General features: G+C 44.0%; 1 protein-coding gene across 10 annotated transcripts in view; it reads left to right on the top strand.

Annotated features, from left to right (window-relative positions):
* KALRN (kalirin RhoGEF kinase) overlaps positions 1-26,376 on the top strand; it is a 780,132-nt gene that overhangs the window by 363,543 nt on the left and 390,213 nt on the right. For all 10 annotated transcript variants that reach the window (XR_012154196.1, XM_073305138.1, XM_073305143.1 and 7 more), the window contains exons 8-9: positions 5,890-6,021; positions 15,617-15,847. Coding sequence is in view for 9 of the 10 variants with exons in the window: in XM_073305138.1 (XP_073161239.1) it covers positions 5,890-6,021; positions 15,617-15,847 (363 nt within the window). In the remaining variant the exon portion in view is untranslated. The remainder of the gene's footprint in view (positions 1-5,889; positions 6,022-15,616; positions 15,848-26,376) is intronic.

The following is a 26,376-nucleotide window of genomic DNA, read 5'->3' on the forward strand; positions in this document are numbered from 1 at the left end:
GAGCGTGCTGCCTGTTAACACCACCTGAAAGGAAGGTAAGATGATGCAGGACTCAAGTTGACGCCCCACCTGCAGTGTTTTTGAGCACCTCCTTGAAAAGAAGACAGACCTGATGTAAGACTATTGGTGAGACTTGCTACCAGTGACCTCTATGAGAGTCTGCCACCTGCTGGAGCCTCCCTGACAGAAGGAAGGCTTGACACGAGATTATTGTTTGCTATCAGAACCTTGCTTGTTGCTGCAAGCTGAGTCTGTGGTGCCCTGTCTGAAGAGGGTGACAGCCAAATAAACTCCTTTTATTTTGTTACACCTGACCTAGGTCTCCGTAGTGGTTTGCCCCAAGCGCCAGAGTGATCCTGGTCAAACCTCCCTAATCCAGTCTGACAGACCGTTACCGTCTTTTTGTTCAGTCTCTCCTAACAACTCACTTTTTCTGTGATGCCAATCGGAAGTGGGTCTAATAGAATCTTTTCACAGATTTCAGAGTAGCAGCCGTGTTAGTCTGTATTCGCAAAAAGAAAATGAGGACTTGTGGCACCTTAGAGACTAACCAATTTATTTGAGCATAAGCTTTTGTGAGCTACAGCTCACTTCATCGGATGCATCCGATGAAGTGAGCTGTAGCTCACGAAAGCTTATGCTCCGATAAATTGGTTAGTCTCTAAGGTGCCACTAGTACTCCTTTTTTAAATAGAATCTTAGCCATCAAACTTCTGGCATACAGTCCACTGTACCACAGTCCTGGCAAACACAGAGGCAAACACTTTTTTTAATGAAAAGAACCAGGGTATCTGTAACATCTAAGCAGAGAAGGCAGGACCTTTGTTTTTCAAAGTTTCATCTTAAAGACTCCCATACAACAAACTATATGGAACTCAATTTGTTTAGCTTGAAAGGATGAAAGACTGAATCAACAATGCTAGGAGCTGAACTTCCCTCTGTCTTCGTATGCCTCACAATTACATTTGCCTTCCTGGATCTTGTACTGTATACCTGTCACATGTACACAGGTCAAGCTGAACTTGGCTGAAAGAGCTCTAGGATCAAAGCTTTGGTTTTTTTTAAATTAAAAGAAAGGTAGATAAATACCAAATAGATCACAAAGAAACCCCCCAAAATAAAGAAAGGTAGAAAAAACCTTGGAGAGTCAAACAAAGCTTCCTATAGCACATGTTTTTGGTCAAAGGTGAAAATACTTAGTACTAGACCCCCACCACATCACCCAGGTCAGGGTCTGAGTTTGAGGGCATTCAACAGCATGTTTTCCCAATGCCTCCCACTTCAAATGGTGACAGGCCTGATTTTCCTCTCACAGCAGTATAAATGAGGATTAACTCTACTCATGTAAATGGAGGTGAATTGGTGTAAAACCAGTGTGAGAGAGGAATCAGGCCCTATATTTTTAAGTATGATTGACACCACGTTGTGACAGGAGGGTATATCGGATTGTGCCTGTTTTAGGAAGGTATATGAAACTGTGCCTTATTCCTGTTTCACTTCAATGGAGCTGTGCTGATTTACACAAGCTGGGATTCTGGCCCATAGACTGTCAAGGGAGGCAGGAATGAAAATACCAGGTTCTTTCTGTACTTGACAGTGGTTCCTAAAAGAGTTTTAAAGTATTCTTAAAGTGTTCACTTTGAAAACCCTGTCAGAAAGAGCAAATTAACGTCTTCAGTTGGCCAAAGATCTGAACCGTTAACTTTGAATCCAGTTCTGTCCTCAGAAATGCACATGCAGAACTCCCATTAAAAGTAATGGGTGTTGCATACATTCAGCATCTGTGAGCAGAATTTGGATGTTTATGCTGATCCTCTGAAAAGTCAATGGACCATTCAGTTTTCCCCCACCCAAGCAGACTTTATGCTCTCAGAAGCTCTCTGCTAGGATCTATACTAGTCAGGGCCACTTTTCCCTACCATTGCAGGGACCTGAGGCACTAGTGCATTTTTCTCCCTCCTATTCTCCACCTGTGGCACATAATAGTTTAGTCTGCTGTGTGGTCTAATTTTGGTTGCTGGGTTTAGTGGATAGGTGCTGGGTGGTGTTGGTGGCCTGTGATATATAGGAGGCCAGACTAGATCATCTGGTGGTCTCCTCTGGTCTTAAACTCTATGATTCTCGGTCTCTGAGTTTAAGCAAATCTGAGATCTCCTCATGTGATTGTGGGAGGAGTGGGGTGGCCTTTCCTGTGTAAACAATCAATCTCCACCAATCCATAGTTCTATATTAAAGTGTGAGATGGGGTGCACAGGCAGGGATGGGACAGGATGGGCAATGTTTGGAATGTGGGAGGAAAGAAGGGATCTAGAGACAGGTACATTCAGGACATCTTAGCTCAGTCCCTGAAGCAGGAGAAGGTGCCAGCAAATAAAGCAGCTAGAGAGAAGAAGAACCTGCCCGCAAGTGACTTCTTGCTTGGAGGACTCAACAAGGAATTTCAGCTAATAGGGAACTCCAGAGTGTCGGAGCTTGGCCTGAGAGGCAGTCAGGGGTCACAGACCTTGAGGCATAGCAGGCATGAGACTCAGCTTGCTTACTCACACATTGTATGTTCTGGAGGAAGGGTAAGTAGGAGCATGTGCTGTAACACACTGCCTTCTTGTGGTGGGCTTTCCCGACCTGGCTACTGCAGGGTTTGCAGCCTGAGTGAATAAACCCTAGGGCAAGTGATGAATCTGGCTTATGACTTTACAGGGCCTATTTGGGTCAAATCAGAAACACACAGGCTTTTTGTATTGAGGCTTTGTGTTTGTTTGTTTTTAAATGTCTTGGGGGAGGGGTTTTTTGTTTCAGTCTTTCATGGAAGCTTGTAAAACATGTACAGTTATTTAAGAGAGCCATTTTGGTCTATCATTTCAAATCACATTTAAGCAGCTTTTTATGTTCCCAATAGGAGCTGTTCCAGTCTATGGGATAAGTAGGTATTTAAGCAATTAATTTAAACGGTTCTGCACACCCAATAGACAGTAACAGCTTACAGAACTGCCATTCCAACCCAACAGTTAATTAGTTATTTACATTTTAAACGCATCTTTTTAACACAACAAACCACGATTTTATTGTATAAATATATATTTAGCATGAAAATACATGTGCATGTTATAAAGGCACTTGTGTCTTCATAGTGTATCATACTGTGATAAACTAATGTCTCTGCCATTTTCCAAGGTACCTAAATTAATTGTGCCATAATATGACTAATACTTTGCCGAAGTTCATTTAAAAAAAAAAATTGAGCCCTTTCCCTCCTGCCATCCACATTGGTAAAGTGTGTGTCACACTTCCTCCTAGGGGTTGGTCCTCTAGAGGGTAACAGCACTAACGAAGTTACTCCGTTAGCGCAAGTGGCAGAGGTCTGTTCTCCGGTGCTGAAGAGTTCCAGCCCATGCATGGATGCATTGCACTAACAGACATTCTAAACCTGAGTGCCACTGTGGTTTTTGGCATCATGGCTGTGGTTATATAATAACTCGGCACTTTTAGAGCATCTTTTACCAAAGAGTCAGGATCGATGGCACCAGACATACCAACAGTCTGTCGGGGAGAATCAAACCCAGGACTTTTCAACCCCATAAAACTCAGGCCTCCATTACAAGAGTTCAAGAGCATGTTGTTATTATAGTCAGTAGGGCCAGTACTAGAGATGTGATTTAATGCACGAAGCCAATGTATTACATACAACTCTCAAAGCCCTTTACAGACATTAAAGAATTCTCACAATGCCCCTGTGAGACAAGTAAGGATTATTATCCCCATTTTACAGAGGGATAAACTGAGACACAGAAGTGGAAATTTACCTAGGTACAGAGGACCATCATAAGGCCCTCCTCATTATGTAGCCCCACTGTGGGAATGTGTGTATATCTGGGGACTATGAGCAGAATAGCTTGTATTAGGGGGTTTCTGCACTGGTCTGAGAGGGAGAATGTGGTTAGAAGTCAAGAAAGAAGCCATTGGATCGATGACTATGTAGTTCCAGTGGCAGGAACCCCAGCCTATGCTGGTTTCTCCTAGAGGGAATTCAGTTCAGCCCCATGCCCTGACATGAGATGGGAATGTGAATGCCACTAGCCCTGCATAAAACCTGATTACTTAGTTGCTAAAAAACCTTGCAGAGTCAAACCATGCTTCCTATGGTGCATGTTTTTGATCAAAGGCCAATATATTTGGCACTAGCCTCCGTTTACTTAGGCTGTGTGCAGCAGTGTGTGTGTGAATATCACCTAGATAGGTACTGCAGATCAGCAGCAAAAGTCTACACAGCAGCACCCAGGAGTCCTGACCCCCAATCCCTTCTTCCAGATAACACTCCTTTTGTTCAGAGTGGTATCTTGTGGGAGTAGTTGCAGGTTTTAGCCCAGAATTCATTTTTATCGCTGAATCACAGTGTCTTGAAAATAAGGATTTATAATGCAGGCATTTTCAAACCTTGACTATAAGCAGTACTGTGAATAAAATTACCCTGATAATAAAAATAACACACTGATTACAGATGAGATTGGGATAGAAACTCTTTGCTTTGAAGCTCAGTGTGTTCTATGCTTTAAGTGAGTGCTTTGCTAACAAGCCACAGGTGAGCACTTCATGATCACAGCTTTATCTGTTCACGAGGGTGGTTTTGTAGCCATTGTGCGTTCAGCTTCTGGTATACTGCATCTGTTGTTATTATTAGCTGGTTCTTTTATTGATGGCTTTAAAGATCCTTAAGCACAGGGGAGCTAGTTTAACAAGAAGCTGGAGGAAGAGGAAATATTAACAGAGAGTAATGAGGTGACATTAGGAAGGTAGGTAGGTGTCTGCAACATCTGAGCACATTAGAAAGTATGTCAATAGATCAGGCTCCATTTTAAAAAGTGATGTGAGCCCTGAAGAGTAAAGTCCTTTTGTTATATAACAGGCAGCAGAAGTGTGGACTTGCTCACATTGTTCTGTCATGGTGTCTCAGCCCTGAGCCCTTAAGGAGTGAAAAGATGTTTCACCCCCTGAGCCTATTCAATCCCTGGCCTCTCTGCTGAGGCTGCCAACAAAGGTGCTAATTCATATCAATTGGGGTGAGGGTTGGTTTTTTATTTTTTTAATGTGGACATCTGCTCACTAGCAACTGGAATGAGACTAGCCGCTTATTTCAAATAGGCCACTCAACACCATCCGGTGGTATTGATGACTGATTGCTACTGACCTGGGCCAGATTCATATTGATGACCGAGAGGTGAAAGTCTTGGTATCCTATTACCAATTCCCCTGAGCCAGCCTCAGATTGAGAACTGCTTTAACACTTAGAAAATCTTCCTTTCACTGAAATGAATGTCAAAGATGATTTTAATGGGAGTTTTCTGTTACTCATGTGTGTGCTGTTAGGGCCGGGTGAATAGCTGTGCTGAGCTTGTTGGTGGTAAAATCACCCCTGTGTGGACCTCAAGCATAAACAATTGGGGAATTCTGACAATATTAAATGCAATTAGAGCACTGACTGCTTCTTTTCGGTCTATATTTTTATGTTGATTTTAGAAGCAGGGTTGTATTTCTCCTGTTTGTTATTCAAAGGTCCTTCCTTTAGGTATTCCTGAAGTTATTTTGAAAGTGCCCATGCACTTTACTTGTAAAGCAGGAGAAACAGAATCCTCCTCCTTCTAAAGCCTCCCTTAGGCCCAGCTGGTCTACAAAGTTTTGAGTGTATAAGGATCACAGTCACTTGTGTGGTCTGTACCATTTTGTTCCCTCCTGTAAACTCCTGGCATTGTGTTATTAGTTTGACACCGTTCACCTTCTGCTCAGTGCTGCATTCATCTATGGCACTCTGTAAATGGTTCACTGCAATAGTAATATTGTTACCTCCTGGCTAGTGAGTTTGAAACACCCTGCTGATTGCTTTTGGAATTGTTTCAGTTCCTTTCAGGTGTGGATGCCTGGTGTAAAATGTGTAGTGAAGGAGGCCTCCCATCAGAAATGCAAGACCTTGAGCTGGCCATCCATCATCATCAGTCTTTGTATGAACAGGTGACCCAGGCCTACACAGAGGTAAGTGTTTCCAGGAGAAGAATTTTAACAACTGCTAACAGATTGCTTAGCAATAATATCTATACAATTATGCATATTGGAGCTATTTTTAATTGAATAAATCAGTTTTACTTTCCATTGACTCATTGATATGATTGCTTAGTAGGGATAAAGCTAATAAACCTTTAAAATGGTACTTGAGAGATATGTGATCTCTTTACTCATGACTTCACATAGGAGGTCAGATTTGCTCCCAGGCAGTGGGCCCCCAATGCAGTAAGTCAATTTGGAGCAACAGCACAAACTGCAGCCACCCCCACACCTCTGGGGTACCTGTGACCAGCCAAGGCAGCTCACTGGCTGGCCAAGAGATAGGCTGCTTCATTACCTTTCCTGGGCATCCTACAGTAGTGGCGTTGCTGTGTAGCCCTGACTAAATTGCTTTCCGTTGGGAGTGAGTCCCTGCTCCAGTGCAGTTATTCTAATGGGGGTAAAGGGTATAATTTGATTTACTTTGCACACCATCAGCTCTTTTCAGTATCATCAAAGTCCCAAGACAGAGATGCCAGGTCCTTATCGCAGCAAAAGATGTAAAAGACTGTGCCTTACAGTTATATCCATTTGCATAAGCTGGGTCTCAGTAGGGAAATAAGCTTTCTCAGATCTAAAGAGCTTGTGTAAAAAGGATGATGTCAAGGTTGCTAAGACTAAAAACTGCCTTATGGCAGTTTGGCAAAAATCCTATAAAGATTTTCATTATGTTTTTGTCCCTGAATTGATCCAGGCTGTAGCAGGAAATAACTCTCCACAAACAGCTGACATTCAGTGCAATTCACTGCAAACAGACCAGTGCTCGTAGTCTGTATGCTTAGCATCTACATATGGCATAATTTGCTTTGTGCTTCTTTTTTCTCATCAGAGGTTCTTGTTTCTTGTTCTTCACTTCCTCACGCTCAGAAGGCTCTGTATTGTCCTTGATTATCTTTCTGGCCAAAGAGAGCTGGACCTAGTTCCTTACAGGGCTTGCAAAAGCCTCTCCCAAACTGGCTAATAGAAATGTGTACAATAACTGTAGTGATAGTCACTGGACCAGTCAAGGTACCAGGCAACAGAAAATCTGTCTGGAGGCCGAGCACTTCTCCTCCGTTGGGCATTGTAGGGTTAAAATGTGCCCTGTGAAGGCCAGGAAGGCAGTGTAGCCAAGGGAGCTGGATGATGCACTGATTCAACAACTCTCTAGCCTCTGCCAGGTATACAACCCCCAATGGACCTTAAAACCACCCTTCCATGCCAGAGCTTCCAGGAGAAGATGATGGTTGAAATACTGCCTATTGTTAGGATATAGATATTCAGGCCTGTCTGTAGAGGTCTATACTCTAAGAATTTAGGTGTATTCTTATCACTTAGCTAGTTATAGAGGTATAAAAGAAAGAAACAAAATCAATGTCTGCCGGTGTAAGGGCCTTCTCTTACCGTGACCGTCTAAGGTCCTGTTCTTAGGCTAAGGGCTTTGGCTAAGCAGCAGAGGCAGCCAAAAGCTGGGAAGCGACCCGTCACATCCTCACATTCCAAACTAGTCACATTGAAATAAGGCAATCTGGGGCTGTTAGAAAGGTGATCTAATCTATCACCTCCAGAGAAAAGGAAGAGCCTAGAGGATGTAAAAGGAAGTTTAGTTTGATAGTTTTCTGTTTGGTAAGAACTCACTTATCAATAGACACAGCTGAGAAACCCTCATGTCTTTATAGATGTAGTTGTAAAATCCTCACTTCTGTATTGTTTTGTCATTATAGTTCCCACTTTGCATGGTCTCTGTTTGGTTCTGTGATTGTTTCTGTCTGCTGTATAATTAATTTTGCTGGGTGTAAACTAATTAAGGTGGTGGGATATAGTTGGTTAAATAATCAAGTTACAATATGTTAGGATTGGTTAGTTAAATTTCAGTAAAATGATTGGTTAAGGTATAGCTAAGCAGAACTCAAGTTTTACTATATAGTCTGCAGTCAATCAGGAAGTGGGTAAGTGGGTCGGTGGATGGGAGGAAATGGGAACAGGGAATAGGAGTGGGGAATTGGAATCATGTTTTGCTAAGGGTAGGAATGGGAACAGGGCCACAGGTAAGGCTCTGTGGTGTCAGAGCTGGGAAGGGGGACACTAAGGAAGGAAACTGGAATCATGCTTGCTGGAAGTTCAGCCCAATAAACATCGAATTGTTTGCACCTTTGGACTTCGGGTATTGTTGCTCTCTGTTCATGCAAGAAGGACCAGGGAAGTAAGTGGGTGAAGGAATAAGCCTCCTAACACCTACCCTCCCCAGGGAAGGACCCACCACGGTGCAGTGGCCTTCACTGGAACAGTAAGGTGGAATCTGCCCCTCTGTACACCAGCAGGGGTGGGTCTAGCTCACCCTCCTTACTTTTTCCATCATATAAATTGTGAAGGACTGAGCTCCTTTAGATGTTTAGAAAGAGCTTCTTTCTTTTCCTGTACCAGACGAAGAATAGTCAATTAAATATCATCAAGATAAGGAAATGTGTATATTAAAGTCTCTTTGCATAATGTATGCTTAAATGGTTCTTAAATAAAGCCCACTGCTACATCTTACATTATGTGCCCCTGATATTTCCATCTTTGATATTCAATCCCACAAATCTGTGTTAAGATAAATAATAGTTAACTTTCAGTTGAAGACTTCACAACAAAGGCTAATGCTCTGTCCCAAACTCATCCTGCTGTGCCCTAGGTAAGAGAATAGAATTTGGTACTATAGATTTGTTGTTAGGCACTCACTACCGCGAGTCACAGCCCATCTCCTCAGTAACATGGGCTACCGAGAACATATCAAACTATCCCCCACTTCCTTCCCAAAGAATATTGAATCAAGTTAAAAGTCTCAATCTTTATCTTTAAAGTGCTCCATGGTCTGGGGTCAGGATATCTTAAAGACCATCTAAAACTCTGGGATGAAGATATCATTGACAACTTCACTTCTCTGGCAACGTGGAACTCTCAGCAATAAGAATAAAGCTTGTCTGGGCAGGAGATAGAAATTTCTCTGGGGGCTATCCGAGACTGTGGAATGAACTTCCCCAGAAAATAAGGACTGTCACAAACCTCTCCACTCCAAGTGCAAGGCACATTTCTTTGACCTGCCTTCTCTAATGCTCTACACAGAGCAAAAGTGGTGTGCATGCATGTGTGTGTTTGTGTCTCTGTATGAAAACAAAAAAAGACACACTATCAAAACAGAGTGCTCCACTGCCTGAGTGTCTTCCTCTGGGGAGAGAGTGAGAGAACAAACAGCATCTGACAGATGTGTAGTCACATGATTTAATGCACTACTGGAAGGTGCTCAGATACCACAGGGATGAGTGCTGTATAAAAAACAAATATGCTATAGTTAAGGCTACGATTTAGTTGCAGAGGTCACGGCAGTCACAGATTCCATGACTTTACTGGACCGCTGTGATTTCTTCCACTTCAGCTGTCAGCAGCTGAAGCCGGGGCTGGAGGTGGGACTATGCACCCCTGCCCTGCTGCAACTGGGGCTGGATGCCTGGAACCAGGACCCTGCTGCCTTGCAGGGGGCTGCAGCCAGGCTGTGCGCCACTGTCCTGCAGCTGTGGCCAGCTCCAGAGCCGGGGCTGTGCACGCCCCCATGGCTATACCCCTCCCACTGTGCCCAAGCCTGGGGGCTGCAGCAGGAGCCGTGTTCCCCTCTTGTGGCGTCCCAGGGCTGTGCGCAGTCCCTCCCCTCCCTGCTGCTGCCACGCCTTGGTGGGGGTGGCAGCTGGGCCGCGCACCCCTGTTCTGCAGCTAGCTCCAGAGTGGGGGCTGTGCGCCCCCGGTGACTGCACCCCCCACTGCACCCCAGCCCCATGGCTTCTGCCAGGGGCTGCAGCTGGGCCCGTGTGCTGCTGCCCAGTGGCTGCAGTGGGGGTCGTGTGCCCCCTTCGTGGCTTCCCAGAGCCGTGCACCACCCCCCATGGCTGCTGCCTGGGCTTGGCATGAGCTGCAGCTAGGCTGTGCGCCCCTGTCCTGCAGCTGCAACCAATTCTGGAGCGGGGACTGTGTGCCCCCCGTGGCTGTACCCCCGCTGCGGTCGCTGGTGCCGGGGGTGTGCCCCCAGCCATGGCGGGGGTTTTGGCCTGTCAGTCCCCCTCCCACATCCATGAGACTCCATTACTCTCCCCTACTTAGCCCTGCCCCTCGTTATTTTTACTAATGTCACAGACAGGTCACAGGCTCCGTTAATTTTCCTTTATTGTCCGTGACCTGTCTGTGACTTTTACTAAAAATAACTGACAAAACCTTAGCCTTAACTATAGTGAAAGTATGTAGATATATAAACTGCAATTCAGTCATCATATTTAATGCAATGGAGGGTGCTCAGGAGTCAGAATGCCTACTTTGAGACAATGCAGATGACACCATATTGCTGAAAGTTTCTGCTACAAGGTATTGTGAAGCTTTTTGGAGATGCTCACCAAAAGCCTCATACAGTGCCCATTAGAGCCTATGGAAAGCCTCACTTTGACTTCTCTGCACTTTTGCTCAGGCCCTAAACATATGGGGCCCAGTTTCTGCTGGACCCAAGCAAAGCTCACATATCATGGATGCAGGGGAGGCGAGCAAGGACTGACAGGAAATCAGTTCGGTTTATTAGCTACCTAGGTGTGAAAGCTTTAGCTTATGCTGCTGGCAGAAGATCTTCCATCATCAGAGAACTGGCAATAATGGAGCCCCCAAGAGGCCCCTCTCCACCTTTTATAATGGGTGGGACAACTCTGGTGGATGAGGTGGTGGAGGTGGTGCAGGAGCCACCATCTTTATATCCCACTCCACAGGAGGAATTTTTCAGGGTTTCTCTGGCCAGTGGGAGTTCATTTTATACTATCAATATGTCCAATGAATGTTGTGTCATAGACACATTGGTCCTGCTTTGAGCAGGGGATTGGACTAGATGACCTCCTGAGGTCCCTTCCAACCCTGGTATTCTATGAACTATAATTGAGATGCCCCCTTTAGTTTAACCTGTTTTTTTTTAATTACTCTTGATGTTAGTACTAATTGCTGGGGAAAGGAGAAGGATGAGGAGAATACAGGATTCTAGAGTCAAGCCCAACTTGTGTTGATGAGTACAACATCTTGCTAAATGTGATTGCACCAAGTATTGTTTATTCTTTGTCCCAAGAGGCACAATGCATCTGCTGTGAAGACCATTCCCTTACTTAGCTCAGCTATATCCACTAATCTGCAGAGGGGACCTTAGTCTGGTCACTTGCTAGGCTCTCAGCATGCTGCAGACCCAACTGGTAGGATATCTGGGATTTTAAAACTTCACAGTAACACCTAGCTGGAGAGTCTGCAGCCAGACTGTAATTTTCAATGCAAACAAGAAAGAAGCATGAATCAGACTAACTTGTTCATATATAGAGTTCTCATGTATAATTCACAGGGGGTGAGGTTCTTCCTGGGCATAGGTACAGCATGAGGTCTATGCAATTTAAGCCTTCAAAGTAGGGTGTAAGTGGAATGCAAATAGTGCATAGGCCCTTTGCTTATTTTCTGCACTTGAGTACCAGTGGTGCTCAAGTGTATTTCCCATAGATTGACTTTGTTAAAAGTTGTGATGTGACCTGCTAAGCAGGAATGTTAATGCTGCTGTCCTTGAACAATCCTTGAAAAATGCAAAGCATTCACATGAAAGGAAATTCAATGACTTATTTTTCAGTTATAAGGAGAAAGCTGAAAGTGATTGAAAAAGCACTGTAACTAGCTACCCAGACTGGTGAAACTATTCATTTATCTTTTCAAATCAATTCATTAGCAAATCTTTCAGTACACAGATCTTTCATGTCCATTGGTTGAGGGGTGGTATAGCATTCATAAAAGAAACACTTCTGGAATAGGAAATTTTGAATCGAACAAACGTCTGAGCCATAGAAGGTATGAAGGATTTGGAAAAACTCCTGTAATATTTTATGAATATTATGTGTACCTCTGTTTGACTATTATTGTTTGTTATATAATTACCAAGAGGGTTAATTCCAGCAAGAATAGGTGGGCAGATAGGCAGGAAAGCAGACAAAGACTGATACTTAATGGGACAATACAGGCATCATTCCCTTTGAAGTTTAGCTCTGACCTTATGGGAGGTAAATATTGGTTGGTCCCACTGGGCAAAGGGCCAGCTTGTAACCTCAGGGGACCTTCAGGTGGGAAGCTGAAACAAAGGCCTTTGAAGTAGATACAAACCTGAGTCTCTGATGCACTGGAGAGAGAGAGAGGGAGAGGGGCCGAGATTACAGGTGAGCAGACTGTCCCCTGAGACTCAGAGGGTTGGGTACTGGGGTAAGCTAGATCTACCTAAGCTTTAGGTAAGACAGATGCAAGTAGACGGTTGTGTAAGAAACCCTTTTTCCTGTTACACTGTGTTCCTGCTGTTGAGATTAAACATTACTTTGTTTGGTTTACTGTATGTGCACATTGATCACAGCCCCTAAAGAGAAATCTTATAGGACAGTTGAATTTAGCTGGGTCTGCATGAGCCCTCATGGCTAGTACACAGGGTACTGTTCCCCAGGATCCAATTTAAAGAGAGTGAGAATTTTGGGACGGGTGAAGGCTAGTTGCCTAACACTTTAGGGGACTGCATTTGCAGAGCCTGAAATGGGCCAAAGGAGAAGCTAGCCCTGAACTGTGACAGAACATTTCCAGAAATGTTCTCCGGAATAGAGCATGTCCATAAATGCCGTTATCACCAATGCACTTACAAGTGAATCTAGTGAATATCTTATCTGGTTGCATGTGTTCTGCATCTTCTTTCAGAAAAGGTTCTTGAGTCTTCTCTGTTTGGACTGACTTTGTTCTCACTAACACTTGTATAAATCAAAAGTAACTAAACTGAAATCAGTATAATTACAACAGGTGTAAGAGCAGGATCAGATCTATTGTAAAACGTAAGGCCACTAACAGCAACGTATGGTCCACCTGATTATCCCCACTTTGAAAACATTATTTGTATATACCTCTGGCTCAACTTTCTCTGCTGAAATCCTCATCTGTATCATCATTTCCTTTTGCCATCCCTATTGCAACTCCATCATCTGTGTCCCCAGCAGGCTGCAGCTCCCCTGGTTCCAGCATGTACAGATTGCTCCTGCCCATTTTCATGAACAAAGGAATTTGAGTATACCCCCCACACACTTACGCACAGCTCCCTAATCATTTCCAAGTCTAGTTCAAAACTGTCCTTTGTGTTTTGTGACAAAGTTCCTGCTCTACCTTGGTTGGTCTTGCACTTATTGGCAGAATTGCTCGCCTTGGAGCTTCACGGCAGCCCTCAGCTTGGCCGTTTTTCTGAATTCACAGTCCAGATCGACTCCTCCTGTGTCTGACCAGGAGTTGGGAGGATTTGGGGGGAACCCAGACCCGCCCTCTACTCCGGGTTCCAGCCCAGGGCCCTGTGGAATGCAGCTGTCTAGAACAGCTGTGCGACAGCTACAACTCCCTGGGCTACTTCCCCATGGCCTCCTCCCAACACCTTCTTTATCCTCACCATAGACCTTCCTCCTGGTGTCTGATAATGCCTGTACTCCTCAGTCCTCCAACAGTCCCCATTCTCACTCTCAGCTCCTAGTGCCTCTTGCTCCCAGCTCCTCACACGCACACCACAAACTGAAGTGAGCTCCTTTTTAAAACTCAGGTGCCCTGCCTTAATTGATTCTAGCAGCTTCTTGATTGGCTGCAGGTGTTCTAATCAGCCTGTCTTAATTGTCTCCAGAAGGTTCCTGATTGTTCTGGAACCATCCCTGTTACCTTACCCAGGGAAAAGGGACCTACTTAACCTGGGGCTAATATATCTGCCTTCGATTACTCTCCTATAGCCATCTGACACGACTCTGTCACAGTTTATAAAACTGCAGAGACTTGCCCTAGCCTATTTTACAATCATCGGCGACCTTCTTTTCCCAGTAAAACCAGTATCAATCTAAAATAATGCCATTGATTTCACTAGAGTTATTCCAGATATATTCTCCCGTAACTGATTAGGAAGCAGCATGATCTGTGGAAAGTGCTTGGGACTGGGAATCAGGAGTGTCTGTGACAGCCTTATTGTATCACTATGGACAAGTCACTTAATTTCTCAATACATCAATATCCCTATCTGTAAAATAGGGATAATGACACTGACCCATTTTTGAGAAATATTCTGAGATGTACTGATAATACTCAGTAGTAGAAATGATCAGAAAAACTTTGAGAGAACCATTTTCTTTTGAAATCTAAATGTTTTGCAAAATCATGTCAATTTTGCCTAAATTTATTTACGGAATTAAAAAAAGGGAATAAAAAGGTTCCAACATGTTGGACCATCTTCTTCTAACATTTTCACAACTAAACTTTTGTTTTGTTCCTCTTGAAATGACTCTTTGATTAGAATTTTTTTTAATTGTGTTATATAGAATATAATTTTTAAGACATCTAAATTGCAATGAAAATCTGATCTGAAATATTTTTTTCCTGGAATGTTCTTATGTGAAGAATCTTGGAATGTTCAAGCTTTGTTCCTAATTGGAATGAAAATATATTTAGAAATCTCAAAAGCCTCTATAAAACTGAATTTGCATTATGTCCACAGCTCTGTTTAGTACTTATAGAGTGCTTTATATTAGTAACTGATATCAGAGCCACACATTGACAATCCATGTATTTCTCAAATCCCCCCTTACAAGACACCAACACCCACATTTGTTAAATTAAGATAGTTGTAGTTCATTTACATTTTGCATTTTATGGCTGAAATTTTCAATGGGTCCCATGAAATACACAAGAAATACAATTTGGATGCATTCTTTTGCATGCACAGAAACCCTTTGTGTTGTAAAGGCAGAGTTTCATATGTGAAAATGATTACACTTGCAACATTTGCATGCAGGTTCCTTGGGCCCATTGAAAATGTAGGCCTGTAGTTTTCTCTGAACTGTTCCTGGGGAAGGAAAGATACTTTGGAGAAGGTTAGTACTACCACTTACTAATTTATTTTCTCTTCTCTTACTGAATGAAGGAGAGCATGGATTTCACCTTTTGGAATTTGCATTCATATGTCATAAGCTCACAAAGAAATGACTCTCTCTTACCATACCAACTGTGAATGTTTTAATCATCTGTGTATTTCTGAAAATGCCACCTCCTCACCAGAATGTGTCTATATGTCTCCTGCCTCTAAACACCACTCATAACACAACATTATTTCTCAATTAATTTTCAGCGCCCAAATGTCTGCAAACCATGCAGTAGTTCAGTATCTACCTTGGTATCTGTGGCTTTATATGGACCTGTCACTTCAGTGCCTAAGGTCCTACTGAGCAGCACAGTAGGTCCACTGTGAAACTGAGGCAGGTGATTAATACATAAGTAAAAGTAAAAAAAAATTGCTCAAGGTTTCCTGTCTTTTCCTTCTAACAGAGCCATTTATTGGGGTGTGGGTGGAGGGGTGGGGGGGGGCAGGGAAGAATTGGGAGGATGAGACTATTCTTGCTGCAAGCTGTCAGATGTTATGTTATCAGCACCAATGAAGTTGTCCCCTCGAGACTCAATCTATTTCTTTCAGGTAAGCCAGGATGGGAAGGCTTTGCTGGATGTCCTGCAGCGTCCCTTGAGCCCTGGAAACTCTGAATCCCTCACTGCTACTGCTAATTATTCCAAGGCTGTCCACCAGGTCTTGGATGTGGTACATGAAGTCTTGCATCACCAGCGGCGCCTAGAAAGCATCTGGCAGCACAGAAAAGTCCGATTACATCAAAGGCTGCAGCTCTGTGTTTTCCAGCAGGATGTTCAGCAGGTAATGTCATATATTAGAGCGGTGAAATGGAAGTCCGAATGACTAATACATGTTATGGCTAGATCACTTTGTAGCCATTAAATGTGTATGGTGACTCATCTGGAGGATATTTGTTACCACCTAGTATTATTACATATGCTAGATGTACAGTACTATCCTATTTCACCGTTCAGTACTTTTCAGCTATCTTTCGTAGAGTTCTTCATGTCAGATGCCACCATTGATAATGTAACTTATAACAAGAGACCTTTGATAAAATGTTTTGAAGGTTAATAGCTTTTGGAAGTAGACAGTTGGTTAGCACAGCTACAGTATATGCTTTAGAAAAAGATAGGTAATCGAGAAAAAGTGGGTGACAAGGTTAAAAGAAAAGGCCTGGGTGGAATAGTTTTGAATTGCCCCATTTTCCAGCTTGCCTTATGGAAATAATACTATAATGTTCAACAGAGTTTGGGCTCTTCACAGTAGAGCATAATCTTCTTTTTTGAGTGATCGCTGCATATCCCAACTTGTGGGATCCAGGTGCCTGCAGTGACAGCCCGTTGATCAAACTGTACCAGCAGCACATCCCATGAGTGTAAATGTGCAGAGTCCATGTCAAAGAACTTCAGTTAAAAGTCAGTAACCTTCAGATATGCAGAGGTTCATTTTGAAGAACTTTGGTTACAGATAAGTTGTCTTCATTTTCTTAGGGGGAGTAGCTATAAGAATATGATAACTAACAATAATCACAAGAGTTCCATGCTAATAGCTGCCCTTCTGTACACAAGCATGAAGAACATTGCAGGAGTCTGCTCACTTCCAACTATGTGGTATGTTAAGGGGAAGGCTACTGGCTAAGGTTGTGTGCTGCTAATATGGTGCCTGCTGTGAGTGAAGGGGCTGTAGGTTCTAATCCTGATATGGCATGTTAAAGTCCTTTTTTGTTTTTAAGTCATCCCTTTACAGTGAAACACAAAGAAGAGGTTGAGGGAGGAAGCTCTCATAAGTGTGTGAGGAAGGCAGGAACTGAGAACTATTGGGACATGCTAGCAGTGCCTGTGATGTTCTCATGTATGCCCAGTTTGGCACTAAAAACAGAGAGAATTGTGAGCATAGTGCTCCCTTGCAAATAGATACATTTCTTACCCAGCTTGAGCATTTTGTGGGCAGCGTTTTTACCTACTAAGGTGAAAAACGTTACTTTTGCTCAGCTTTTATTTAAAATCAAGATATTCACAACAGCGTTAAGGCCATAATTATTTACAAGAGATGCTTAATTTAAGGAACTTCTCTTACATTATATGTCAAAATATGTATGCTGCATGATAATGAAATCTGTAAGCTGCATAGTAAAGCATCCTTATGTGATTGAATGAGTACTGAGTTTCAATACTAGTGTATACTGGAAAATGTCTGAAATCCAAAAATGGCTGAAATCCGTTGTGACAAAGTAAAACAAAAAAAAAAGTTGGGGATTGGTCCTGCTTTGGGCAGGGGGTTGGACGAGATGACTTCCTGAGGTCCCTTCCAACCCTGATATTCTATGATTCTATGAAAACATGTAAAAATCAAGTAAATATTAAAGTTTGTATAGTAACCTTCATTCACCCATATGTCACAGATTGTGCTACATTCCAAAGTGGATTTGTGAGTAGCCTAAGGAAGACTAGTCCAAATAAATGTGAGAGACACCTTTTTTCAGTATTTTGGGTCAAGTACTGCCTCCCTTAGTCTGGTGAACAATCCTGCTGAACTCCATAGGACTATGCGTGGGGTAAAGCAAGCAGGCTTTGGCTTATTAGTGAAACCCATTCAGTCCTCTAGTCTCCTCCTCTTCCAGTCAATGGGGAATTTTGTCATTGTCTTCAACGAGAGTGGGTCTGGGGCCTTGGTGTGTATTATAACTGCTACATTCGTGAAAAATAAATTTCACATGAGCAGAATCATTTTAGAATGCATCACTGCAAAGCTTTGTAGTGTTCCATTGGCAGCAATCTTTCCAAATTTTCGTTATAATGAGTAGTTATTGTCTAGGAAGCAGCAACTTAATGACAGATGAGTTTCTGTCTTGGCACACACTTACTGTTAGAGGCATCTTTTTACTCTGCTTATAAAATGGGGAGGAAGAGATGAATCATTTTGTGCTTTAAACATCTATAGTGTTCAAGATAAATGCATCATAACTCAGTGAATGAAATTACCCTCTAAACAGACTCAGAAATGCGAGATAAAAATGTACACAGGGAAAAAAGATTTGGGGATATGATTTGCAAAATTGATCAGTATTTTTCAGGATCATTCCTATAGATCAGAGGTGGGCAAACTACAGCCCGCAGGCCACATCTGGCCCGCAGGACCCTCCTGCTCGGCCCCTGAGCTCCTGGCCCGGGAGGCTAGCCCCCGGCCCCTCCCCTGCTGACTCCCTCCCCCGCAGCCTCAGCTCACGGCACCACCGGCGCAATGCTCTGGGCGGCGGGGCTGTGACCTCCTGGGGCAGCGCAGCGGCAGAGCCCGGTCTGATTCAGTGCTCTGTGCTGCGCTGTGTGGCTGCCTGTCCTGGTGCAGCCGTGCTGCCAGCCACTGGCGCTCCAGGCAGCGCGGTAAGGGGGCAGGGAGTGGGGGGGGGGGTTGGATAGAGGGCAGGGGAGTTCGGGGTGGTGGTGGTCAGGGGCCGGGGGTGTGGATAGGGGTCAGGGCGGTCAGAGGTCCTGAGGGGCCCGTCAGGAACGGGAGGAGGGGTTGGATGGGGCGGCGGGGGACAGTCAGGGGTGGGGATTCCGGGGGCAGTCAGGAGACAGGGAGAAGGGATGGTTGCATGGGGCAGGGGTCCCATGGGGGGCAGTCAGGAAGGAGAGGGGTTGGATGGGGCTGTGGGGGGCAGTTGGGGTGGAGGGTCTGTTGGTGGTCAGGGAGAAGGGGTGGTTGGATGGGGTAGGGGCTGCGGGGGGCAGTCAGGAATGAGAGGAAGGGTTGGATGGGGAAGCGGGGGCAGTTAGGGGCAGGGGGTCTGGGGGCGGTCAGGGGACAGAGAGTGGGGGGTGGTGGTGGATGGGGCAGGGGTCCCGGGAGGCCATCAGGGAACAGGGGGGTTGGATGGGGCAGAAGTCCTGGGGGGGGGCATTAGGGGGCAAGAAGCAGGGGGGGTCGGACAGGGGGCAGTGGCCATGCCATGCCTGGCTGTCTGGGGAGGCACAGCCTCCCCTAACCGGCCCTTCATACAATTTTGGAAACCCGATGTGGCCCTCGGGCCAAAAAATTTGCCTGCCCCTGGTATAGATCTTGCTTGGCAAGGTATAGTTTAGGTCTGAATTCTGTCAGTAACAAACTAATAAATATACAGATTAATTAAAATATCTATTTGGAGATTGAAATGCACCATGTAAGGCAGAGTGATGTCAGAGTCCATCAAAAAAGTTGTCTAATTGGTCTATGCATGATGCCTCAAACTTGCAGCTTATATTTTCAGACACTTTTGTGGCAGGTTGCCCTGCCAGATGTCAAAATGTGGCCTATTGGCACTTCTTTATTTTGCAGCCATTATTCCCTTCCCATGAAACCACTCAATCCTTCCTATAGGAAATACTCGCATACCCCTTCAACAGTGAGAGTGATATATGTTTGCTCTTCTCCCAGCTCATTGCCAATGTTGCTCCTTTGATTGAAATGTGATTAGTTTGGCTGCTTCTCAGGGAACACAGCAGCAAACCAGGAGACAAAGATACTTTATTTGCAGATAGTTTCCTTTCATGTACAGAAGCCCTGAGTCAGCTGGGAGCAGCTACTGGATACAAGAGGGAACCATGCCTTTTATGGCTGCTGAAGGGTAAGTGGGAGAAGGGCAGGATGTCAACCAGTTACAAACAAGCTTTGGTCTCTGGTTAGGAAGCAAATCACTAGGTGATAGTGACTTGGACAGTGGTGGCCCTGTCTCAGTTCTCATTGTTTGAGGACTGTTTTTGAGAAGGGCATGCTGGACACAGCGCCAGGCTTACCTGGATTTTTCTGACTTCATAGATATGTTATCCTAGCTTTATGCCCAGATATATTAACAGAGACAAGGTTCCTTGGTTCACTATCTGCCTCTGGACAGAGGCCAGGTGTCCGTGTTGATTTCATTACATTTATTAGCGGCCACTGGTATGAAATGTTTAATGTGTAGCTGACACATCTGTAGGATCTTGTGGAGTGGATAGGATTGTTGTTTAGTGGCTCAGTGGGTAGTGGGGGGTAGCTGTCCATCCCCGCTGATGTGGTTCATTTCTCTTGCATCTCCTGTTCAGTGTAAATATGAAACTGCTTGGGGAAATTGCGATGGATATGGGGATGCATTGCCATCCATTTGGTGATAACCTTCAGCTATAGATCTCCTTCTCATAAAGTAGATATCTGGCTTTCTCAGATAGGTCCTTGGATGAGACTGAGCCAACTGATGCTCAGTCCAGAAAAAAATCTTAAGGTGGTGCTGATTGGCAGAGGGAGCAACTTGAGAAATTGGGCAGGTGAGAGGAGATTTGTGACTGCTGATCCTTTGGTGGAGAGTGTCCACCAATTCTCTAACAGGCTTGCAAAATTGCAGTATTTTTGGATCCCTGAGGTGTTCTTGAATCTGAGGTAGCTCATGCAGAATGCACCTGCCAACCTTTTTAGTGGTGTTAGTAAGTGTGAGGAGATGTATTTGTGTCCCATGAACCGCAATGCCACCTGTTTCTTTATGATCTGTCACATTCATAATGTGTCCAGCACTGTAGTGACTAGGCACGATGCTAATCTATAAAGCCCTATTATTTGACACTGGGCCACCCTTAGTATATTCAAGGAGAGGTGGTTCCTAACAAGATATCAGAAATCAGCTGAAGTCCTGTTGCTCGCCATTCCTATATGCACATTCTGGGGACTTGAAGTTGGGTGTCCTTAGTGGAAGGCACATGGGTCTAGAACTTACTACATCCATTGGTCTGCATGAGCTGGAGTTTACTGGCTTTCAGAGCCCAGTGCAAGACTCATCTTTGTAGCCAACCCATCACTTGATAATTCACTGTGGTTGGCTGGAGTGGTCAGATAGGTTGTGGGATGTTTAGTTTAACACGCTGTTACACTTAATTTGTCAGGATGGTGCAGAGAAAGTGTCATTAAAATTCAATGTAGATATAAAGCTGGCTGGCAGGAGAAGTGCAGGTGGAAGGAGGAAGCACTCTCCCCTCATAGGCAAGTACTTCAACATTATAATAGCTTTGGTTTTCACTGGCTGGAGAAGCAGATCATGCCCAAACCTATAGCTCTTGCGTGGAGCATAAGGTACTGCCAATATGGCACCTGCCTGATTGTATACAGTCCCTGGATGTATTGGATCCTCCAGGTGATACATAGTGTCTCTTTAGCCCATTTACAGAAGAGTGCTAAGCTGGTGGGGGGGATGTGAGAAAACCTTGATCTATGCAGGAAATAGCCCGACTTGATTATGTAAAGAGTTGTCACTTTGGATGGGCTAGCACCAGCAGGAGAGTGAGTTTGTGGGGGGGTGGAGGGTGAGAAAACCTGGATTTGTGCTGGAAATGGCCCACCTGTTGATCACTTTAGATAAGCTATTACCAGCAGGACAGTGGGGTGGGAGGAGGTATTGTTTCATGATTTCTGTGTGTATATAAAGTCTGCTGCAGTTTCCACGGTAAACATCTGATGAAGTGAGCTGTAGCTCACGAAAGCTCATGCTCAAATAAATTGGTTAGTCTCTAAGGTGCCACAAGTACTCCTTTTCTTTTTGCGAATACAGACTAACACGGCTGTTCCTCTGAAAGCTGTATGAGGTAGTTTATAATCCATTATTCTCCAGCTTTAAGACTAAGAGTCTTTGAAGGATTATATTTATACACTGCCCCTACCACTCGGTTTTCCTGATCGCTTCAGGGCAACTGATAGTTCCCATTATGCCGCTGGCAGCTTTCTATCTCTCTTGCAGAGTGTTTCAACGGCACACCAAATAAGGCTATATATTCCATTTTATGCCTTTATTTACAAGAAGCATTCTCACTGGGTCTCATAAAATAAAAGAAACTTGCAAATAGTAAGGAAGAGGGATAGTACAATCAAGTCAAGTTCTTATTTGCTGCCATGTGACTTCAGCCATGACACTTTGTTAAAATGCAAAATAAAAGCATAATATGAAATACGTACCACACAAGCAGATCTGTCCCATACAAATCCCAAGTAAAGAGTTAGCCTTTACCAACAACCGACAGTTCAGTAATTAAAAGATTAAAATTCAAAGCATCACCAAGGATCTTCACAGCTCCTTCAGTCATTCCATCAAGTAATAAAATATGCTTAATGTTTATCACTCCCAAGCTTAAATCTCAATAGTGTCACCTCAGAGCCTTCTCTGTTTCTTATTGGTTTATTAGGAATAAGTGGCCAATGCTGTCTGGAGTTCCTCTTACCTATTAGTGAGTAGATGTTCCAATTCTGGAGTTTTTGTCTGGAGTTACTGTCCAAAAGAAAAAGGTCTTCCATTCTCCAAAACCTAGAGATAGAGATGTCTTTGTTTTCAGTAAGCTAGATCTTCTAGCAATTATTCAGTCTTCACAGAATCATAGAAGATTAGCATTGGAAGAAAGCTCAGGAGGTCATCTAGTCCAACCTCCTTGCTCAAGGCAGGACCAACCCCAACTAAATCATCCCAGCCAGGGCTTTGTCAAACCAGGCCTTAAAAACCTCTAAGGATGGAGATTCCACCACCTCCCTAGGTAACCTATTCTAGTGCTTCACTACCCTGCTGGTGAGATAAATGTCTCAGCACACAGTTTGGATAGATCATAGAGTGCAGTGTTCCCCTACATAGCTTTGAGAGTTTAGTTAATGTGTATGAATTTTTAAACCACACTTTATATCCCTAACAGCCTCTTATTTAGTACACGACAATTGCTTGTCTAGCAAGCATCCTCTAGTGTTTGCACAGTAAATCTGTAGAAAAAGGATTCCCCTTTTGCTTCCATCCCTGCTTTGTCACAGATGATGAAATAAAACAACTTGGCAATAGTTTTTTAATGGCAATTTGCTTTCCATTCTATTTGTTCTGACAAAAAATTAGCATCTTTTCAGGCAATATGAGTACCAGTCTAGATGAGAGAGGAGATGTGTGGCCTTCACTCACTATTCTGAGGTGAAGGACTGACAGGATGGGACCTTTTCAGTAACTAATGCTGAATTTCTGTTAAGTTCATTTGGAAATAAATAGTACTCTTCCACTTGTGTACCAGGTACATTCATTAGGATCAGTACTGTGGCAAGGGATGTCAGATGAATAAATAAAAATTGGACCACTTAAGTGTATATTGGCTAGTCATTTACTCATTTTAGATGTAGACTAGAGTTCACTTAACTAGTTTATGAGTGATCATTCTTCAGCTCAAATCCTTAGCGGCACGTGCAAATGCAAAGCTATTATTCAGTAGCATCCTAAGAACTTTCAGGGTGCCTCGTCCTGGGAGGAGCTAAGTGCCCTCATTTCCCATTGATGTCATAGGAAGCATTCAGCATCCTGCAGGACTGGTCCCCTGGTGAGGGCATGGGGATAAAAATGGGTTTAATTAATATTATTCAAACCCTCCCACTTCCCAGAATGCTTTAAAATTAGGACCCTGTTCTTCCTAGAAGTAGCTTTTGCATATTCCCACTCCCTACCGTCCCCTCTCAGCCAGCGTATCAGGTCTTGGAATATTATAGAAGAGTACTGCTTATCATTTGCCACTGCCCCCATCAGCCACTAGAGTTTTATGTACCTTTGAAGGTGTGTAGCAGTGATCATGTTCCCTCTGCACCACCTTGATGTACAGAATTGTAATATCTCTTTGGGTTCATACAGTCATGGCACCACTCAGCACAGCCTCAGACAGGATTGTGGCTAAAAGCTTTGAGTGATGATCTCAGTATTCATTCAGTAGTATTAGTACTTAACATGTTCAGAGCAGGGTACAAAGATCAATTAATTCATCCTTCCCTCTGAAGCATCTGGCACTGGCCACCGTCAGAAGACGGGATAGTGGGCTAGATGGATCATTGGTCTGACCCAGTATGGCTGTTCTTCTCTAATCCTCATTAGACTCCTGATGAATACAGTGATTACCATTAACAATTACTACACTCTGACATAAAGTCTGGGGTACCACACTTATTCCTGGTTTTAACTGCAGAGAAAACTATACAGCCTGACTGACCGTATTTGCAATGTTGCAAATGTTGATGTTTTAGTGGCAAGACTATCACTAAGTATTGTTCTCCCCATTGTAACTATGGCTAAGCCAAGGCATAGAGAGGTTAAATGACTTGCCCAATATTGCACTGTAAGTCAGTTTTACAGGCAGGATTAGAATTCAGTAGGTGCTTTATATGCTCAGTTACTACTGTGATGAGTATGGAATAGTTAGATGGGCAGTACCATGATCAATTAGACTGCTTCATGCAAATTTCAAAGCAACAATAATATTTGAAGATCAGCCTTCATTTACTGTTGTTCTGATTGGATTTCTTTAAGAATGTTTTCATAGGTGTATTTCGTAAATGGGTTAAAGGTAATCAGCCAAATTGAACTTTTCCAGTGACTTGGGGTTTGATCCAGAACCATTGAAGTCAATGGAACATATACTCACAGGAGCAGACCCTTTCTAAATCATCATCTTTAATTGCATCCATCTAACATCCAGGCCATCAGAACATTGTTGGCATTTAGCAGTCTTGAAATCATAGCATGGGAGGATAATTTTCAAACCACTTTCACGACACAAAGTTCTGCTCTTAGTCTCTCCTGTGCAAGCCTAATCAAGTCAGGTGTATTCCACGTGTGTGTAAGCTAGAGCAGAAATTGATAATTTAATTTAAACTGGACCTTCATATGTTTGGAGAATCAAATAAAATCCAACTCCAAGAGTTCCCCATTTCTCATATTATTTAAAACCCTGTAGACGTTTGCTACCCCTTTAGTCCAATATATATTCCACTGACTGTAAAAATCACCAGGTGACATGATCCAAGTCAGATGGTCTTAATTTAAAGATAAAGAGCCAGATCCTTGGCTGCACAGCATTCTAACCAGAGGGGAACAAGGTGTAAAGCTCACATTTGGTCTTCCCAGTCCTGCTGCTGGCATGTGCAAGGCCAGTCCCACTGTGCTGGCTTAGAGCAGCTTTAGTGTTAACTTCCATCTGTTGTGAATGGCCAGAGGGAGCTGAACTCATTCCCAGGAACTGGTATTGTGTAGGAATGTCCAGGCCATGCTCTGTTTCCTCTGACTACCAACACCTCCTTTTCCCTGCTGTACTGGGAGTAGAGAGAGGAGTGGCATAGAGCACTCATGCTGACACTATACAACTGAAGGATCCCCTTGCGCTGGGCTTCAGGACTAGATTGCACTGGAACCCCAACACAAAGCAGCTACACTACACAGAAGAATCTTGCCCCAGTTTTTCTTCACTTGCTTCTCATTTTACAACTCCTGAATGTTTCCTTTAATTCTCAAAGACTGATAGCAGAACTTTAGCAAGCGAGCATCTATAACAGAGGTTCTCAAACTTCATTGCACCGCAGCCCCCTTCTGACAATAAAAATTGCCCCAGGAGGGGAGACCGAAGCCTGAGCCCGCCCGAGCCCCACTACCCTGGATGGGCAGGGCTGGCCTTACCATGAGGCAAACTGAGGCGGCCACCTCAGGTCCCAGACTGTGGGGCGGGGGCACCACTAGGACCAAGAGTGTAGAAAATTATGTCTGCTGCTGGTGCATATGTATTCTCTCTGCTCTAGATGCAGAGAGATGGTGGAGTGCTGGAGGAAGGAGGGTACAAGAGACATAACAGGCAGGCAGGAGAAAAGGTGAGAGGGAATAACAAAGCAGCAGGAGCTGCAGGGAGAGAGAGAGAGGAGGAGCCTCTTATGTACCTCTCTAGCACCCCCAGGAGCCTTGACCGAAACACCAGCTTCTCAGGGAGCTTCCTGTTTCCTGCAGCTTCCCTGAATCCACTTGAGGAGAACAGGCAGTCAGCTGAAGTAGTAGGAGCCAGTTAGGCCCTTAAGACGCTGATATCTTCCCTCACTCTGGACCTGCTATCAGCCTGCTTATTTGTCCCCTTCAACTGAGTGTTGAGAGCCACTATAGCTGGCACGGAACAGCAGTCATGAGTGAAAGAAGAAAACGTCCCTCTGGGACAACATTCAGAAAAAGAAAGAAAGCAAAGGAAGCTTTTCTATCTAAGCAGAAAGGAGCTCTCTTGAGATACATAGGCACAAATGTTCACGGTGAGCCTTACGGCCCCGGTGAGGATGTGAGTGGTAAAAAGATGCCTGATCTTCCAGTTAGTCAGAGTGCAGGTGACCTGGCAGCTACTGCAGCATCCATATCTCCATCTCAAATGGATGTAACCATGCACATTCCTGAAGAAAAGTGTAGATCAGAGAAGAGTGTGGTGGAGGCACAAGAAACAGCTGCTGCTGAGTTTAGTTCCTTAAGTCTAGATGATCCAGGATTGTGGACCCACTTGAGCAGTAGCCTGAGGGACTTCCTT

Source organism: Lepidochelys kempii, chromosome 11 (genome assembly GCF_965140265.1).
Source record: "Lepidochelys kempii isolate rLepKem1 chromosome 11, rLepKem1.hap2, whole genome shotgun sequence".
NCBI lineage: Eukaryota > Metazoa > Chordata > Testudines > Cheloniidae > Lepidochelys > Lepidochelys kempii.